A 19,773-nucleotide genomic window follows, 5' to 3' on the forward strand; every position below is an offset into this window, starting at 1 on the left:
CAGTACCTTTTGTTTGTGGTTTTCATTGTTACTAAATGTGTTTTTGTTTTTTCTGTACAATAAATAATTAAATATTCTTATTTTTGTACGAAAGTAAGTTCCGATGACTTATTAAAAATCATAGAACAAACATTGTCGTTTATGATGGCAGTAATATAATTTTGCGAGGTTGTTAGTATTTTACACATAACTCAGTATAATGTTAGGTTTTAAATTTTTTGATGGGGTTGTCCTCAATCTTAGTAATATTATTATCTGTCCAATGTTTTGTGGAAACTTATTAAGATCTATGTGAAAAATTATGGAACTTAACGGGTTTGCTGTCACAATTTTTTCTAATAGTATGTAATGTTTTACCAGTCACTCATTTGATTTGAAAGGTTTTTTAAACGCTCTGTAGTAATATATCAGCTATTGCATTTGGTCAAGGTACAATTATCACTACAAATATAATTAGACAAACAACGATTATCGGTGATAAATGCGAAGCCCATTTATTTACTAAAATTTGTGTTGTGAGGTAATTATTTTACTTAACACCGCTTTAAATTAGAATAGATTACTGTGTGCGCTCTCTAATGGGTATAAAAAACAGTACTGAAATTAATTCTTAGGGTGCCTTCAAATTAAACGATTGTAGAAGCTTCCGTGGCAAAGTACCTGCGTCACTACTAATTTTCATACAATATCTAGTCTGCAAAAGTGGCGCGCGCGCGCGGCGACTGTGGTGCAGCTGCGCTTTACATACTCTAATTTAAAGGCGCCCTTAGTGTTCTCTGATTAATTTCAGTGGCAATTTTGGTTACTAAAGTATTCTAATATATTATACTCCGATATTTCACAATAATATGCTCAATGACTTAATAATACTTAATAACAGTGAACTCTAACCATTTAATTACCGAGTCATTTTGCACAATAAACCTTGAGATTCTGATTGCGGTGTTTGTAAATTTTCATGCCTTGTTGGTGGGTGATAAAAAGATAAATGTAGAATACGAACAACAACGTTTCGCTTTGTATTAGAGTATTTGCGGAAAAAAACTTTGCCGCTGTAGTGCCGCAGTGGCGCCAAGGCTTCTATAAGCGTGTAATTTGAAGGCGCCCTTAGTTACTTTCCAAAATTAAACCACAATAGTGTATTTTTTATTTTGGCACATCGCGGTTTGCGTTTGTGTGACTGGAAAACGAGGTATCACATATTCATAGACAGATGTGGATGGTTTCTATCGTTTCATAGTCCAAATTTACTGCAATAACATGACTACCAGTGTTAATTTGTCACTAGCAAATGTAATTGCACGTGATTGCTTTCGTATAGGTAGTTGTTTCTTCTATTACATTGGTAGTGTAATTTAATATAATTGTACAGGTATTTAGCAGTTGGGACACGTTAATAAAGCGCTTAAAAAAATTGAGAAATATTTACATTACTTGCTCAAAAATGACTGAGATCGCGACAGCAAGCCGTACTAGTTAGGGTGCCCTATAATACTCCAAATCAATAAGTTAAATAAATTGTTAAAAAACGTCTTTTCTCATTTGTTGTACAACGTTGAGTTCGTGTTAAAATAATAGCGATTAATGTAATAATAAACCGCGTGGCTTTCAGAATGACACAATCCTCAACTAACATGAAGGTAACGTCTAACGCTGGAAAGATTAAACGTCTAACGTGCAATGTTTTTTACTTTAAATTTAACTGATTGATTTGAACTCATTGTAAGGTAACTAACTGGATTACCTAAATATACATAAAAAAATTCGTAAGTAACTGTACTGCCTTGCGGAGTATACTTAAAAGATTTTTAAGACTTACATATGAACTTAAAACTAAGAAAAAAAACATCTAAAAACATGGATAAAATCTTTTCAAAGGCAATATTTTGTTCGAAATATACAGTATTCATGTAATTCAAATATTGTTAGACATATATTTCTTATTCTAGATAAAAATGGGATTCAACTAATAACCCAAGCGAAAAAATAAAAAGGCTTTGTTCCTGTTAAGTTAATAGGTAAAGTTCTTTTAAATCTGATTGTGTCGTTTTTGTTCAGGTATTCAATTTTGCGTATTATTTTTTTAACATTACGGACAATGACAGAGTAAAGCGAGTTCTTTAGCTCGCTTATAGATCCGTTCGATATGTAGCTTTTTATTCACTTGCATTGTCAGTAATATTATTTTTTTATTTTATTCGCTGAGGCTCTTACGTTATTTGATGGGAAAAACACAGAGTTTGAACTATAGAATTTGTACTATAGTGTTCGACTGTGCGTATTTTGTCATATATCTTCATATAGCTACGTAGTAGTTACGTAGACTATATAAAACTCTTTTAACATCTATTCGCAAATTGACAAGTATATAATATAAAATTTTGTTATCAACTTTTTTAATTTTGTGACAAACACTTTGATTTTATCTTTGGATTTTTTCGCAGTCTAAAGTAAAATGGGCAACTGTTGACAATTTATGTCATGTTATAATATAACTCTTCATAGAGAAGTTCCGAGCTTAGTAAACTCACGTGAATAGGTTTATTATACTGCCGAATTTAAATCGATAATCTTTAACTACTTTCTTGTGTTCTTAATACGATAAGGCACTTAGTTAATAAACTACAATAAATCGAGCAGATTTGCTCGATTTTTTGTCTTTCGACATATGTGATCAAACAAAACGAGTAAATGTGTAAACAACCGATGATCGCCATCATATTTCTTGTCGATCAATAAGTGTGATCGACAAAATCGAGTAAATGTGTAAGGAAAACATAATGATATCGCATTTTTTACGATCGACACATATGATTATATCAACAAAATCGAGTAAATGTGTAAAAAAACAGATGATCGACAGCCAGTTTTTGGCGATCGACACTATGAAATTTAAATTTGGCGTGGGTGTCTATCGAATCTAAAATCTAAATCTAAAATGACGAAGTAATCGAGTAAATCTATAGGTACCTTTACATCTAGTGAGAAAAAACGCCTAATATACTTATATATGAAAATATTTTTTGAGTTTAAAATTTTTAGGAAAGCTAAAAACCTTTTGCACGGAAAATTCCAAATCAACTCCTACGGTGCTTATGTTATATCGATATTTACTCATACAGAATTTATTTTCTAGTTTCATTTTTAATTAAGATTTTTTCAGAATCGTGTCGTGATCGTGTCGGATGATTGCTGACTCAAAAAGTTTCACCATGACCTGTCTCGTCCATGCCACGTCTCCGGAAAGAAGCTAATATTCGCGACGGCAATAGTAGCCGAGAGAGCGACATTTTTGGCATAGATGTTGGGGGTGGATCTTCGATTGGTCGCTGACGTCCAGGCCGTCAGGTTTCTCCAGAGGTCTCTGAAATTATTAAAGTTATTTGTATTAGGATGGTTTCTTTGACATACTGAAATATCTAATGAATATCTATGAACTATCTCTTTGACATATCTCTTTCACATATTGAAAAGTAATCTCTTAGGTATATTTTGAAAAATAATACTGGCCACTATCGTTACGCATTGCTTGTTTATTCTTTTTTCCAATTAGTGACACTCTTTTGTTTATTACTTTCGCTTTGTACGACGAGAACCAGCGGGTTCGTTCTGTGGCTCAGTTGGTATAGCGTGTGCCACGGTATGCTAGAAGACGTCGGTTCGAATCCGGTCTGATCGAAGGATTTTTTTTCTGAGTGTTCGATCTTTATATTAATAATTATAACAAACTAGTGGAGTAATTTCACAAAAAATTATTGAATATCAATTCAATAAAAATTTAAAAAACTCTTTCCAACTTTTAATTCCCTTTCTAACAAATATAATAAGTGCTTTTCCTATGTAATTTCATATCGAAAAATAAGATGTAACCATGGTCGTCTTTTATTTCACACATAACGTTAGTACATTACATAGATATCGCTGTAGACTTAGAATAATTGTAGGGACCCAAATAGGCTTACACGAACGGGCGGACCGTCAGTGCTCAAGGTCAACTTGCACCGCGAACAGCTCAAGAATTTTAGCTAAAAATGACGAAGTATGCGGTAAATGAGTGCAAAAATACGTCAGACAAACATAAAACAGATACTAACATCACATAACACATTCCACGAGGGAATAACGCGTTACAACTTGTATACTTAGAATAATAACGCATAGAATGATAGTTTCATATCAAACGAACTGTCACGAGTGAGGCAAAAATCAAATTCATGTAGGCTAGTTTTAGTAGTAGGTTAATTTTCGGTTTTAGTGAATATTTATATAAAATACAAGTTGAAACGCGTTACTTCCTTGTGGAAAATGATGTTAGTATCTATTTTATGTTTGTCTGACGTATTTTTACATTCATTTACCGCACAATTCGTCATTCTTAGCTAAAATTCTTGATCTGTTCGCGGTGCAAGTTGACCTTGAGCACTGAAGGCCCGCCCGCTCGTGTAGGCCCTTTTGGCGCGCTTCAATTTGCCTCACTTAGCGTGTGCGGACTAGGTTTCTACGCATTATTATTCTAAGCTTGTATATTTATGTTCACTAAAACAGAAAATTAATTTCGTTGCAACAAGACACGAAAATATTGCAAAGTACGGATTTTTTTTCTCCCAATTTTGCTATTCTATTTCAAAATAATTCCATTACGTAATTTTTTGCGAATAGGCAATATCGCTACGGTTTGCCGAATTTCTACAAATGTACACCGCCGTGACAACATTGTAGGGCATTTACGTTAGCTATATACGGAATATATTTAGTATATGCCTTCATTAGTTTCATGTGAAAATCATTATTCTTGTTCATCATACAGGACTCATTTTAAAAAATTGTCTTGCCCAGGCTCAAAAGCTCTTAACTAAACTTATTTCAGGGAACTAACACTGACTAAGAAAGTCGTCGTCAGTTCTCCAAAGTCGTGTATAAATAAACTTTCAGGTTCAGGTTCTTTATTGTTAGCATGTAATTTTCATGTGTTTATCCACAGATAATACCAGGCTATTTATATATCTAAATTTTCATGAACTAAAGTCAAATTGGATAGTCGCACTTAAACTCGCTTTTAGGTTTTTGTTCATATATGAATTAAACAAAAACTTGGGTAGAATTCATTAACTTAATTATGAGTTAAGCAAGAGAAAATTTCCCCACTTTTGATGGAAATGTTTATTCTATGGCATCATTATTTCTATATTTGTGTGCATGCCGACGAGGTAAATACAAGTTCCTAAGCCTACATAAATTTGATTTTTGCCTCACTTCTGGCAGTTCGTTTGATATAAAACTATGTTCTTATTCTAAGATGGGAGCAGTGACAGCACTTTTCAGTCCTTTGAGATTTGAAGGTTTGAGTGGCACTGTAACCGTCTTGGATAGGCTTATCGCTTATCCCAAGGTGAGACTAGTTCAGGATCATGGTAGATAGCTTAAATTTAGCATGGCCTTATTACCTAGCACAGACGTCGGGCTTGTGAATGATGATGATAGATGTTGTAAAGTAAAAATCAATGCAGTGAAAGTTGCTTGCTTATCGGTATTCTACAGGATATATCACGGAGGGCGTGCGATGGAATTACACGATTTAATTCCGCCTTCCCCTTTCTATCACTGGGGGACTAGACGTAGGCTAGGGTTCCACCCCTATGTTGTGTTTCGTAGCGTTACGCTTCCACATTTATATGGCGAACGGCTTTAGAGTGTCTGCAGACTTGTTCCCTGAACGTTATAACTTGGATTAAGATGAGAGTGAATAGGTATTATTTGGTTGTGCATGCTGAATCGTTGATTTCATCGTCACTTTTCTTCAGGTGAGATGGAGGTCAAATGCGCGCTTATATTTTTGTAAAAAAAAAACAAAGGCGTTATCGTTTTATGAACATATTACCGCTTTGTTGAAGCCACCACCCTGCTCCAGGAGGCGGTTGTGTTTTTTGCAGCATTTGCTATGGGAAAATGAGAGCTATTTCTAGTTACATAAAACATATATATATTAGTGAGTTCACCTGTTTATGGGGGAAGACGTTGATGCGACATTTGATGCATTCCTGCCCGTTGTTGGCCCACGAATTGCCGCTCATCCACTTGCGCTTGCACTTCGGACACTTGTACTCTCCGAAGCATCGTTTCTTGCCCTGGTAAGGGGTCAGCCCTTCGCCTTTCGGACGAGCCTGGAAATGGAAATCGGTTTTCATTTACTAATGTTCTATGATTAATCCATAGAGGGTGAAAATTTGATTCGAGACAGAATTTTGCAGATATTTCCATTGACATTAACAGATTTTGAAAAAATGGTACCTACAGTCGGCAAGATAAAAGGCAATTTATGCAAAACCTCTTTCTATCCTGTTTCTTGTAAGAATCAAAAGTCTCTTTGGGACCAGCCGAGGTTTTTACTTTAATCTTGATTTTAAAATTCTACATACTCGTACAAAAAGAAACCATTTCACGATTCTATCCGTGTATAATCATTTTCTTTTTAACTGGTGAGAAATTTAACATTGTCGCCTGACAACATCGCTTAGTTGTGTCATAAAATCATAACATAAATAAATCAACACGAGAAATACCGTGACATTGACATTATTTTCCATTTTAATACTGAAGTAGCTAATGATAGTTGAAAGATTTTAATCACTTAATAGTATTGTCATTGTGATTAGTAGTAATTAATTCGTCGATAACATTATCTCTCGATCTAGTAGTGACTATTTTAAATATTAATGATTATAATGAGGTAAATAATCAGTTCTAAAACTTTCGCACCGAATTTATTTACAACCTGTATATTTAAAATAGATACCTGGACGTTAACGGCAATGTGACTCGGTCTTCACTCTCACATTGAGTGACCTCAAATTTATGTGATCGGAAAAATCAGTACATTCCTCTACTCCGGGAGAAAGAAATGGCTTCATGCCAATGTCATCGTCATCAGTCTATCGCAGTTCACTGCTGGACATAGGTCTCTCCCAATGTGCGCCATTTCGTCCAAGCAGCGTTTCGCAGAGATCATCCTACACCATGTTTGCCGAACCGTGATTTCCATTCAAGAACTCGTTTCCCCCATCGGTTATCGGTTCTTGGACAGATACATACACCCCACTGCCACTTCAGCTTGCTTATTCTACCAGCTATGTCGACTTTGGTTCTCTGTCGGATAACCTCATTTCAAATCTTATCCTCCAGAGTAACTCGGAGCATAACTCATTACATACGTAATATATCAATGACTTAAAGGTGGAGTGTGGTGTAGTGGAAATTAAATAGTAATAACGATGCCATTATTTTCTTGTCTGAATTGGTGTGTTTTGATGCGAATTGGTTCACAATATCGCATGACGATTAGTGAAATTGTGAATGAATGAATTAAATATGCTCTGCAAAACCTGTGAAGTTTTTTTGATGCCTACATAAATCTTATTCTGAGAAGAAACACGTTTCCAGCTTTGTGACGTATAATAAGTGGATGATGATGAAACAAAACGGAGCGTATTGCAACTTATTCATTCAAAATCATTGAATTACATTTTAAAAGTACCTATTTACATTCTTTTCACCGCCATTACTGAGAATCTAACTCCAGAGTCGTCTGAGTCATAACACAAAGTGCTCATAGGTAAATCTGCATCTGGTATGCGCTGACATAGCAGGTTTGTACTTTTAATAAGTAACGCTTACAGGAAATGAATACCTACCTACCTGTGTTCTATAATTTATTAGACATTGTAAAAATAAGGTAGACATGTACATTGATAAGAATGCACTGTTTATGTAACATTTAATTGATATAAGTTTTGTCTGTTGGAGTTGGAATTGCACGATTTCACACCAACTTCCCCGTTCCATCTAGGGAGTAGACTTAGGCTGGGGTTCCACCCTTATTTGGTAGATATTCCAAGGATTGCAGACTGCAGACTTATTCCCTGAACGCTATATCTTGGGACTTTTCAAGGTGAGAGTAAATAGTCATTATTTAGGTGTGCATTGCTCCATCGTCGATCTTATAGTTACTTTCCATCAGGTGAGTAGAAGGCAAATCCATACTATTATAATAATTAAAAAAAAAAATATTTTTGAGATATGAACACATCAAGCGGAAAACGTACGCTTCTGAAATTAAGCGCGTTCGCTTTGTCGATATGGTCATCATTATTTATATTTGTGTTACAATAGGCCTAACGCTCTTATTCTACAGTAATTTTCATTTATTTTTCATATAATCATTAGCCTAGGAGGAAGTCGGTGACCCCGCTTACATATCTTCTCGTGGAATAAGGATTTGCAATCCGGATATCAAATTATCCGGATCCTGAAAATGAGCGGATAATGCAAACTCAAGTGGGTAGACGTGAACCGCTTGGGTAATATAATGGATTTAAGCGATTGTTCAATCCAGGAGATCTTCTTCTTGAGGGACTGATTTCAGACGTTATTTGTAATGAAAGATATAAATAAATAAATAAATAAATAACGCACACACTCAACATAGCCCCGCATTAGGGAAACCCTGTGTCGTGGGTGCCATGGACACACATAGACAACCACAAATTACATCCAAACTCACGAGAGAAATAATTGTAGGCCATACAACTATTTCTCCCGGCCCGGGAATCGAACCTGGGACCTCTGTGTGGCAGTCCGGCATGGTAACCGTTAGGCCACGGAGGCAGTTTGATATATATATATATAATAAACGATTAGTGGGAAATTGTTCATTGAAATAATTTGTGCAATATGTAAGTATATGTCCAGATATATGAATATAAGTGTAATTGTAAGTGAAATGTCACCTGCCCTATTTCTGCCGCCAAGCAGTAATGTGAGCATTAGTGGATTCCTAAGGGTGCTGGCGAAATTACAGGCACCTGGAACTAGTCAATTTATGTCTTAGGAGTCACCGGGGCGTAGTTTCCCCTCAGATATTTGCGATTTAAAGCTCTGAGTGGCACTGCAATGGACAGACGTGTTACGTTATCATCATGCCGCTCGACTTGTTCGTGTCGTCACTGGAAAAAAAACTTAAAAGTAATTTATTTGTTTATTGAATGTCAGGATGTTTCACTATCATGGTATTCAATTATTTTTTGTGAAATTATTCCACTAGGAAATGAAACTATTTTTCCGGATTTAAATCGCGTGTGTTTGTTTTTTCAAACAAACCGACGTTTCGGGCCCTTTACAGGTCCCATGGTCACGGTTGACTGAGGTGGTACAGTCTTCAACCAGTTATGTCTAATATTAATGCAAACCACCCTATTTTTTCACTATAGTTACAATAGTTATTAATTAAATACCTTATTTTTAATTTTACAATGAAAACATTCCAATTTAAATTACTTTTTTTTTTAAATTAAATTACTCCACTAGTTTTGTTATAATTATTAATACAAAGATCGAACACTCAGAAAAAATTCCTCCGATCCGGCCGGATTCGAACTGATGTCTTCTGGCAAACGGTGCCAGACGCTATGCCAACTAAGCCACGGAACGAACCAGCGGACTTCACGAATCTTTCTATGTGCTTGTTGTCGGATTTTTGTATTTGGTTTTTAACGACTTTTAAGCGTTGCGCCATCTATGAAAAAGATTCGTGAGGTCCGCTGGTTCGTTCCGTGGCTTAGTTGGCATGGAGCCTGGCACAAATCCGGCCTGATCGAAGGAATTTTTTCTAAGCGTTCGATCTTAGTATTAATAATTATAACTTAAACGTAGTTACGATCATTTATAATGATTATTTTATATATTGATTGATTTTTTCCATAACGAAACATAGTGGCTATTGTTTATTTCGACATTTAAAGACTATAACACGCCACGGATAGCTACTGGGCTTTTTTTATTTATCAAAATCTAATAGGATATTAATAATCTCCAGATTGGGATATTGCACGAGAATTTCCGCCGGCTCGGCTGACCCAAAACGGGCTGTCTGCCAAATTGTACTCTTTATTTTTACGTTTACTTCTATTGGGAGAACTGACATTGACATTATTTAAAACTTTGCGAGATACAGTGGTAATATAAATCAAATTTATTTGGACTTGGACTATATCCACCATCTGAGACGTTCAAAATTGTTAACCTACATTCTTATTTCATCTATCGTACCCTGTATCACGATTGGAATTACAATTTTGGCGGATAAAAGATTTTTATTTATTTGTTTTTAACAGCCCGGGAAAGTAGGAAAGCTAGGGAAACCTGTGTCGCGGGTACCATGGACATACACCTAGACAACTACAAATTACACCCGAACTCATGAGAGAAATAAATGTAGGTCGTACAAATATTTCAGTTTTTCCCGTTGGCCAGATTAATGGCCAAACTGATCTGGTACTATGGTAACTGTTCGGCCACGGAGGCATTTACGTTAATTACGTTGTTCAATCCAGAATGACGATCTCAGTGGTCTAACGGTTTGCACTATAGGCGCTGGATGCGGAGATCCCGAGTTCGATTCCTGGTAGGACCAATTTGAGAAACGAAATTTTTTATTTATTTCATACGTACAACTATTTTTTCAGGACCATTCCAATACAAAGGTGAAGCATTTTATAACATAATCAATCACACAATGTAATATAACTAAAAATAATAATAATTATTATTGAAAATTAATAACAATTAATGAAAGTCAGTTTCTAATAAAGGATAATAATGAATAATATACAATAAAGTTGAAAGACCAAGTACAAAGACACGACGCAAGCACTTAGAAAAATTCGTGAGGTCCGTTGGTACGTTCCGTGGCTTAGTTGGTATAGCGTCTGGCACGGTATGTAGGCTACACAAATATTCTCCCGACCCGGCAATCGAACCTGGGGCTTCTGCGTGGCAGTCGGCATGGTAACCTGCGTGGTTCGGCCACAGAGGCAGTTACTATGAAGTCCTTACAATATTTTTATGTATAAATGTTAATTAATACTTCTTAATTGTACTTTAAATAATGACTACTCAGAACAGTCATTTTTCAATCGAAATTCAATTACGAGTACTTTGTTACAGCAGAATAATTTCTTCTCAATCTATTCAACTCGTTAAGTAAGTAAGAGTATCTAAACTTTACAAAGTGTACCTACTTATTGTATTTGCAAAGACTGTTACGCACAAAAATTAACAAACGGTTAATGTAAACAAATAATATTTCTCAGAAATTAATAGCATTTCCAGTTCAGAGTACCTACAAATCATGTGAGCTCAAGGGTCAAAGATCCACGGAACTTGAATAAAGGCGTCTTTGTGTCCACAGCTTTATTATTACTCAAGACGATAGTGTTTCTCATAGAGGTCCTTTTGTTTTACTGATTTTGAATTCGGGATTGTTATTTTGGTGTAGTGTGTTTTACTGCGTGGTTCCAGGTGCAGCCAGGTTTTGGTTCAGAATGAGCAAAAGGATGGAAAAGCGTTTGATTTACAGTTACTTCAATTTCTCACCACGTGGCCACTTTGGACAGGGAGAAAGGGCTCATGACTCATATCTTCCCGTGTGTATATCCAGCTGTTGTAGATTTAATTAAACCAAAAGTTGCAGGAGAACAATCGCCTCTTCGAGACAAAAATGGCGATTGTGTAGTGTCCTCCGTTTACGGGGAAGCTGATATTGAATGGATTGTGTTAGGCTAAATTGGTCAACGTCATTAACCTATATATTGCACTGTAAATACAATAGTGTACTAACTCAAAATGTGTATTTTTTCAGAATATCGATGAAAAACTAATTAGTCACTTTCCGTGAAAGATTATTAAAATTTATATTTAAATTTATATAATAATATTATAAATTTACATAATTTATATTTAAACATACACAGTTAAAGTTTATTACAGACATCTAAAGAATTTTCTACTCGCCAAATATACTGATATTTGCGTAAAGACTTACAAAAAGTTTTAGCTTATTTTGAGTTAAGTAGATATATTTTCATTGTTTCTTACAATATTCTATATGTCGTATCGTATATGACGCTGTTATTGACGTGTAGAGAATAATAAGAAAATTTTACGTTCAGCATTAGTATAATGTCGAATTTCACATATTTGGAGTTGCAACACTATTGTAATAGCAGTGCGATATAATAAGCTGTGGTAGTCTAAAGGTTTGACATACCGCCCCTCAAACAGAAGCCGTGAGTTTGACTCGTGAATCCGGACTCGCACTTCTGAGTTTCTCGGTATTTATACATGAAATTTAATGTCAAGTTTACCATGAGCTTTTCGGTGAAGGAAAATCATGATGAAAAGATTCACAACCCTTGGAAAACGTGGGAAGTTCTCACCCCGCGTTACGTGTAAGATTCAGTGCCATTATCAGGGAACTCTAAGATGTCATTGGACTGAAGACCGATCAAGTGCCCTCCGTGCCGATCATACTGCCTCCGTGGCCGAACGGTTACCATGCCGGACTGCCACGCGGAGGCCCCAGGTTCGATTCCCGGGCCGGGAGAAGTATTTGTATGGCCTACATTTATTTCTCTCGTGAGTTTGGGTGTAATTTGTGGTTGTCTATGTGTGTGTCCATGGCACCCGCGACACAGGGTTTCCCTAGTTCGGGGCTATGTTGAGTGTGTGCGTTATTAAAAAAAAAAAAAGAAAAAAGTATCAGATTTGATTGCTATTGTATTAAATCAGATAACATTAGACAACATGACATACGTTGCTCTGATCCCAAAATAAGTAACTAAAGCACGTGTGTTGTGGAAATTGGAAACAACAATGGTATCACAAACACCCAAACACGAGTAAATATTAAAAACTTATTTTCTACATTGACCCTGCTGGGGATCGAATCCGGGACCTCAGAGGTGGCGACAACACGAAAATCGATGTGCAAGCCACTCGACCTCGTAAGTCATCAATACTTAAATAAGCTTACCTGATCACAGTCTCTTATGTAATGGTGTCCGGTCTTAAAGCAGAGATGGCACATGTACGTGGGCGGCGGAGGGCGATGTGGCCTGCGTAGTGACAGCGCGGCGAACTGCTCGCCGAGCGAGCTCGCATCGTCGGCAGTTGGCAGGGCCGAGCATGGCGCTGCGGTGGGAAATGAACCCCATACCGAGCTCGGTACTAACTGAAATTTGGAAAAAAATGATAAATAGCATTTTAGGTAAATTGACGTTTTCGCTGGACTTACATTCAGGAGACGAGTATTTTTGGAATGATCGAGATAAAACTACGAATAGTCAACAATATAGCAGAAATCATCTACAACCCTCGACCAGAAGAGGATAGGTCGTGTAGAATACAAATAAACACTATACGTAACCCTAACGAAATCGTTAATCGCTAATGACTTTACAAGACAAATTATTTGGTAACTTTGCCAGATTTGTGGAAGAAACAGCATAACTGGCCCTATGGTATCCTTCCTTCCCTTATCGTTATTTCGAAGAGTTACCGGTTTCTCGTTCTTTTCTATGAATTATTGGACAATTATTATACGATAACTATTTTTTAATTTGAAAAGGAATGCAATTTTCTTAGCTTAAACATAGTCTTACAAAACTTTATATATAAAGTTCTGAAATAAAATAACTATTTAAAAATAAATTGTGAGAATATTAAAATGAATCTTCCAACATTTTTTAAATTTACATTGTTTAGGTTTCATGCAAGTTTACATTGTTTTACTTCACGTCTAATAACTTTTTACATTACTAATAGTTAATATGCGAAGGAAAAGTGTTACACCTGTTTGTTACACATTGCAAACCGTTTTAACACAGGCATAAGTTTAATTTTGTTTGGGTTTTGTTATGGGCGCACGAAAAAACTTCCATGCCTTTCGGTAAAGAATTCGAATACATGATGATACTGTAGCAGCACCAGACGTGCCAGAATGTCTAACCCTCTTCCTACATTCAGGCAAGCAAAAGTAACGACCATACACTGTGGATCAGCGTAAAGACGCACGTACTGAATAGGTATAAATAAGTTTCTTTACCAAAATATAACCAGTCATCTACCAGCCAACGACTCAGTTATTTCTACCTTATATCACCACGGCGCAGCGGTGAAAACTGACACCCTTTCACCTGCGTCATGGTATAATAGTATAACTTTGTGCGAAATTTGTAAAATTATTGCTTTTGACGATTATTTGGTAGGGTAGAATAGAATAGAATAAATACGTTTATTTGCCAGAATACAGTAAATATACAGCTCTTAAATTAATTTAAGTACATTGTGTTTAACCTACAAGCAGGTGTTCAAATGTAATGGAATTTATTGTGTCTTGTGTACAGTTAATTGTTTTTTAATATAATGTTAATTAGTATTTATAAATTCGAAATATTCCTTATTACTATAGAAGCAATGCGTCAAAAGCCACCTTGTCAACTGTAGTTTAAAAGTACGTCCTTGTAGTAATTTAATGTCATTTGGTAAATTATTAAAATCAGTTATTCGTATAAATTATCTTATGGCAGCGAGGTTGGTACAATTGATTCACATTTTAGCTCTAGTTTGTAGTTGAATTATTTCGCCACGTAATTTGAAATGTTGAGAGTGAGTCTTGACAAACACACAGATGTCTCCAACATACATGCTGGCGAGAGGAAGTATAGCTATTGAGTTTTTTGAACAAGGGTTTGCATTATCATATTTAGCACCGCAAATTGCGCGAATGCATTTCTTTTGTACTACAAACGCCCTATCCACATCTACGGAGTTTCCCCACAGCATTAATACATAACTTAATACAGAGGAGACGTACCCGTGATAAGCCATCATTGCGGCGGCTTCGTGAGATACAGTTTGTCTTAGCCTACGTAGGCCAAAGACAAATTTATTCAGCCTTATTGCACATAATATGATCAATGTGATGTTTCCACTTTAAATGTTCGTCAAATTTGTCTCCAAGGAAACAGTTACAGGCAAATTACAGTTACAGGGTGACAGGCGCAATGGCAGTGCCCCTCAGATCCTTGCGGTTTAAAGCACCAAGTGGCTGCAACTATTATTGGCAGGCGTGTCGCTTAATACGAGGCGTATGGCTTGTTTGCCCCATCACTTGATATCGCAAGCTTTCTTTGCCACATTTGCCACTTTTGAGATGTGTCAATTTTGAATCGGGTGTGTGACATGTTGATAGCGATGGTAATTTTTAACCGATTTAAAAAAGTAGGAGGTTCTTAATTGGACTGTATTTTGTTATGTATGTTACGCTGTTACTTACTACATTTGAGAACCGATTTCGATGATTTTTTTTTTTGTTGGAAAGGTAAAACCCAGTGATGGTTCCATTTTAATTTGAGGAAAATAATCCACCTCTACGAGTGACAAATTAGGGTATAAAAAAGTATTGGATTTCACCACTCCCGTTAACCGATTTCTATAAAAATAGATAGATGTTATTCCTGTAACTTTTGAGGCCAGTTTCTTTTATAAAAATAAAAACACTTATACTATAAAAATTAGTTGAATATTTTTTAATCGTAAGAAAGACCCTTAAAATAATATTTCTTTTGTTTGATGTAGTATTTCTCAAACATTGTTCTGCTATGGCCATTGACTTACAATTATATGGACGTCGGGTCCGCGCTAAAAAGTGTCCGCACTTGTAAGGCGCTAAAATCGTATACAGAGCGCCAAACTCCGCTTTAGTCTTCATTTGTTCTACTGACAGCGCGATACTGCGATGACATTACAATTTAAATTTCGAATAGGTTGACTTGGGACATTTTTTTTCGTGGTTTTTGTATTAGACCCGTCGTCCATTTATTTGTAAGTCAATGGCTATGGCCCATTAATTTTCATACCGCTTCTTCGTGACCCACTCAATACTTTTAAACCCAAGCTGGTTACAATAAGTAAAATAATACACATATATTGTTAGTAAAAATGTTTTACTAATATTATTTCGGTATCGCCTAATTAGTGCGAAGTATGGAGCTGCGCTTATTTTTTACTAGGGATCCAGGTTCGCGGAAAATGACGAAAGTTTTAAAACCTGAGGTCTGTGTGCACTTCAACAAGGCGGGAATGTTGCGACCCGGTATTTTATTTTGATGGGCCGGTACCAGGTCGCGACCCATCAAATGGGAAACGCTGGTTTGTTGCATATCACATTTTTTTGTATAATTGTACCTCTTTTACTTACCGTAAATAGTGCTGTAAATAACGTATACAATATGTATACAATACAGATTTTGTATAGGTACGTTTTGATCTACATTCGTTCTCGAGAAATCGCTTACTTATAAAATGATGGCGATGACATGATTCGAGTGCAATAAACAAAAGACGTCCGGCGAAGATCAGACACACGCAATCGCAGTGAATGCCGTGTGCTGGGATTGGCTGGCGTGCCGCGGCGCCCGCGCATATGGTTAACGCATTATTGGCTACTAAAAGGACTGTGGAGGTACTTGTACTGTAAGCAATACTCAAATCAGAACTTGAGTATCTTCAAGCACATTTTGGATTCCAGAACATTATTCAAGTGTTGCCTCGGTAAACAGGGTTCACCTGAGTAATATCAAAGAAAGGTGACAGCTTGTGGCTTATTTTTAAACACTGCTTGAGGTTCGTTTCAGCTTTGCTGATTCCTACACTCTCGTACTCAAATGTAAAATCTTGTCTTGAATGCTTGCTTGTGCTTGAGTACTAATTATTTATTTTGGATAGCGAAAAGAATACAATATTACAATGGATCCATTTTAGAATACTATAGTACCGGCACACTATGGCGGTCGTTTTGACGTTTGTCCGCTCATCAAGTTTCGTATTAATTCATATCTACGTTGAAGGAGCTAATTGCTGTACATTGTTGACAATAGTGCAGTAAAATTTATGGATGTACTTATAATTTTATGACACAACCCGAGTTGTGTTTATTCTTCGAAATTTTCGAAAATTTCGAGCATTTGTTTTTCGAAATTCAAAATTAAAAAAAAAGAAATCTAATACGATCGTCACTTTTGGAGTCGCTGGCCAGCACAACTTTTACATTCGGCAAACTCGCGTCAAAGCTCAATGCAAAACTTAAAAAGTTTTATTTTCGTTTTATTAAAACTTTTTAATCGGTTACCCCTTGCAATACTGTATTTGCAATATGCGACTCGCATTTGCTTATATTTTCGATAATGAATTGAGATTTGACTTCACTATTGTAATCTGTCAAAACGGCCACCAGAGCGTGCCGGTACTGTAATCACTATCAAAATACAGAGTGTTTTTTTTAATGGAACAGTACGGGGAAATCCGAAACCACTGAAGATACCAGGAAACTGTCTTAGAAACCATTGAGTCTTTTGTTGTGAAAACAATTTTGGCATAGTCATATTTTGGTCAAGCATGAGTTATGAATAAAACGTTTTATGTAAGAACCATTTTCACAAAAAAAGACTTAATGGTTCCTAGGACAGTATACTTGTATCTCCTATGGTTTCGGATCTCTCCATACTGTGCCATTTAAAAACCGCACTGAATTGCTTCGGATGTTGAGAGACCTACAAAAACATAGATTTAAGCAGTGCTGTAGGTTCAACCAGAATTTGATAAAAAATTTAATTTATTTTATCCATTATTGCGGATGAGCTTAGAAAACCTGACAATCGTGGATACCCTGTAGCACCTGAAATATAGATTCTGGTCTGCTTGCGTTTTTATGCTAAGGGATCATTTCAAGTAAGTAGTTAAACAAAACAGTGGTGCATTGTGCGTTATTGGTACAAGTAGGTATTTATTATGAAAGTAGATATTTTCTTCAGGATTTCATTGAAAGTTTGAGCAATATCTAAGTTTGTTTTTCATTTGTGAACTCACTCCCTCTGTTTTTTTTTAAAGTAACTTTCTCTTCATTAATAGTTATTTGTTATGCAAGGCTGCAAATTGTTTTTGCCTGAGCAAGCGAAGGATCCTAAGATTAAAAAAATAAAATCCTAAGCGTAGCGAGGGTTTCAAGGCGCGAGACGCAAAATAACTTTGCTGCCGAGCGAAACACACAACTTTTCACCTCACTATCGTGAGGAAAATTGTTGATGAAAGAAAATATTATTTATTATTGTCAATTCAATGTCGACAATAATAAGAATGAAATATACCAACGGATTTATATTACATAAATAATGTACGACAAATAGCGTAGTTGAACTTGTCATTATGTTTTTTTCTTCATCGAAAGAAAAAGGTTGTTAGGTGCATCATTGTTCATCGTCAAGTTCGAATTTCATAAACAAAAAATCCTTTTGAGCGCAGATTCCTAATGAAAAAGAAAGCCTTTCCGAGCTAGTGAGGTGAAAAGTATAATTTTTCTTTTTGGCCGACCTTTCTAAAAGCCCGCACAGTACACAAATGTAATTTTTTGTTTTTTCTTCCCTTAAAGTAATGGCAAAGGGAACTCAGGCGATACAGCCACGTATTAATAAACAAATACGAATGAATTAACGAAAATCGCATAAAACCATAGATAATCACAACACAAGCTGAAAACTTGAGCGTAATTCATACTATCAGGAATAAACGAAATGCTTAAGAGCCTATACAACCTCAAATGGCTTAGGTTGGTTCCGCGTAACAGCGAAAGTGTTGAATCAAACACTGGAAAATATATACATACCTATAGTAAAAATGGGTAGTACTGCCATCTTACCTCTTTCTGCTACCAAGCAGTAATGTCAGCATTACTGTGTTCCGGTTTTGAAGGGTGCTGGTGAAATTACAGGCACATGGGACTTGTCAACTTATGTCTCAGGGTGACGGGCGCAGTGGTAGTGCCCCTCAGATCTTTGCAATTTAAAGCTCTGAGTGGCACTTTAACTGTTACGAACGGGCGTGTAGTTTGCCATCTGACGCACGACTTGTTCGCCCCGTCACTTGACGTTATAAAAAATAAGCAGAGGCCGTGGCTTCGAATACGCTGACATATCTGAGTGTCACGGAATTGAATTGGAATTTTACCTTCAGCCGTTTTCGGTGAAGGAAAACACCGTGAAAACCTGCACGTCGAAGAAATTTCACTACCCTCGGCGTTGTGTAGTCTCCCTCGCCTGAGAGAAGACCCGTGCGCAGCAATGGGACGTATAAATGGATTGATGATGATAGATTTTGAAGGAATTTGCAACTCAGTTTTGGCGGTAGGGTAACCTGTATCTCCTATAATTTCGGATTTCCCTATACCATTCCAATAAAAAAACGCTATGTTTTTTTATTAATATTTTATAAATAACGCACGCACTAGGGGGAAACCTTGTGTCGCGGGTGCCATGGACACACACATAGACAACCACATATAACACCCAAACTCACAAGAGAAATAAATGTAGACCATACAAATATTTCTCCCGGTCCGGGACTCGAACCTGGGACCCCTGCGTGGCAGTCTGGCATGGTAACCTTTAGGCCACGGAGGCAATTAAATGTACCTTTGCTTACAATTACAATAGTTCTAAATACACAATTTTAGTAAAGTAATTGCTACTTATTCATCAAAAATATACAGTACCACAATTCAAGGACTTCAGTTGAAGGTATTAGCTACTCTTCTATTACTTTTTTGTAAGTTTAGGTAAATATACTCTATACATAGTATATGTCGACCTCTGGTAATTACATTATTTCTTGTCTTACAGTTTGAGAGTTCGCCTTTAGCCAGACTTATTCCCGCTCTAATTACAGCCACCGTGCGTTAATCATAGCCTATTCTAAAATCACCAGGCTATTCTCATCTCTAACACATTGAGTTTGGTTCTTAAATCCGTTGACTGATTTTTATAAAGTTTGTATTGGTTGGAAGTGGAGTGCGGCCTCTTATATTAATTGTGAATGATGTAGTGACTG

The 19,773-nt window shown here is 36.3% G+C and overlaps 1 protein-coding gene across 1 annotated transcript in view; it reads right to left on the reverse strand.

Moving 5' to 3' along the window:
• Window positions 1-314: 314 nt before the first annotated feature.
• LOC113229143 (zinc finger CCHC domain-containing protein 24-like) overlaps window positions 315-19,773 on the reverse strand; it is a 33,448-nt gene continuing 13,989 nt past the window's right edge. Inside the window, exons 2-4 of the mRNA XM_026462649.1 lie at window positions 12,866-13,063; window positions 5,997-6,161; window positions 315-3,364 (exon numbers count right to left, since the gene is read on the reverse strand). Coding sequence (XP_026318434.1) covers window positions 3,251-3,364; window positions 5,997-6,161; window positions 12,866-13,063 — 477 coding nt within the window. The 3' untranslated portion in view covers window positions 315-3,250. The remainder of the gene's footprint in view (window positions 3,365-5,996; window positions 6,162-12,865; window positions 13,064-19,773) is intronic.

This window comes from Hyposmocoma kahamanoa, unplaced genomic scaffold (assembly GCF_003589595.1).
Source record: "Hyposmocoma kahamanoa isolate Upper Pololo Valley unplaced genomic scaffold, ASM358959v1 279, whole genome shotgun sequence".
NCBI classification, from domain to species: Eukaryota; Metazoa; Arthropoda; class Insecta; order Lepidoptera; family Cosmopterigidae; genus Hyposmocoma; species Hyposmocoma kahamanoa.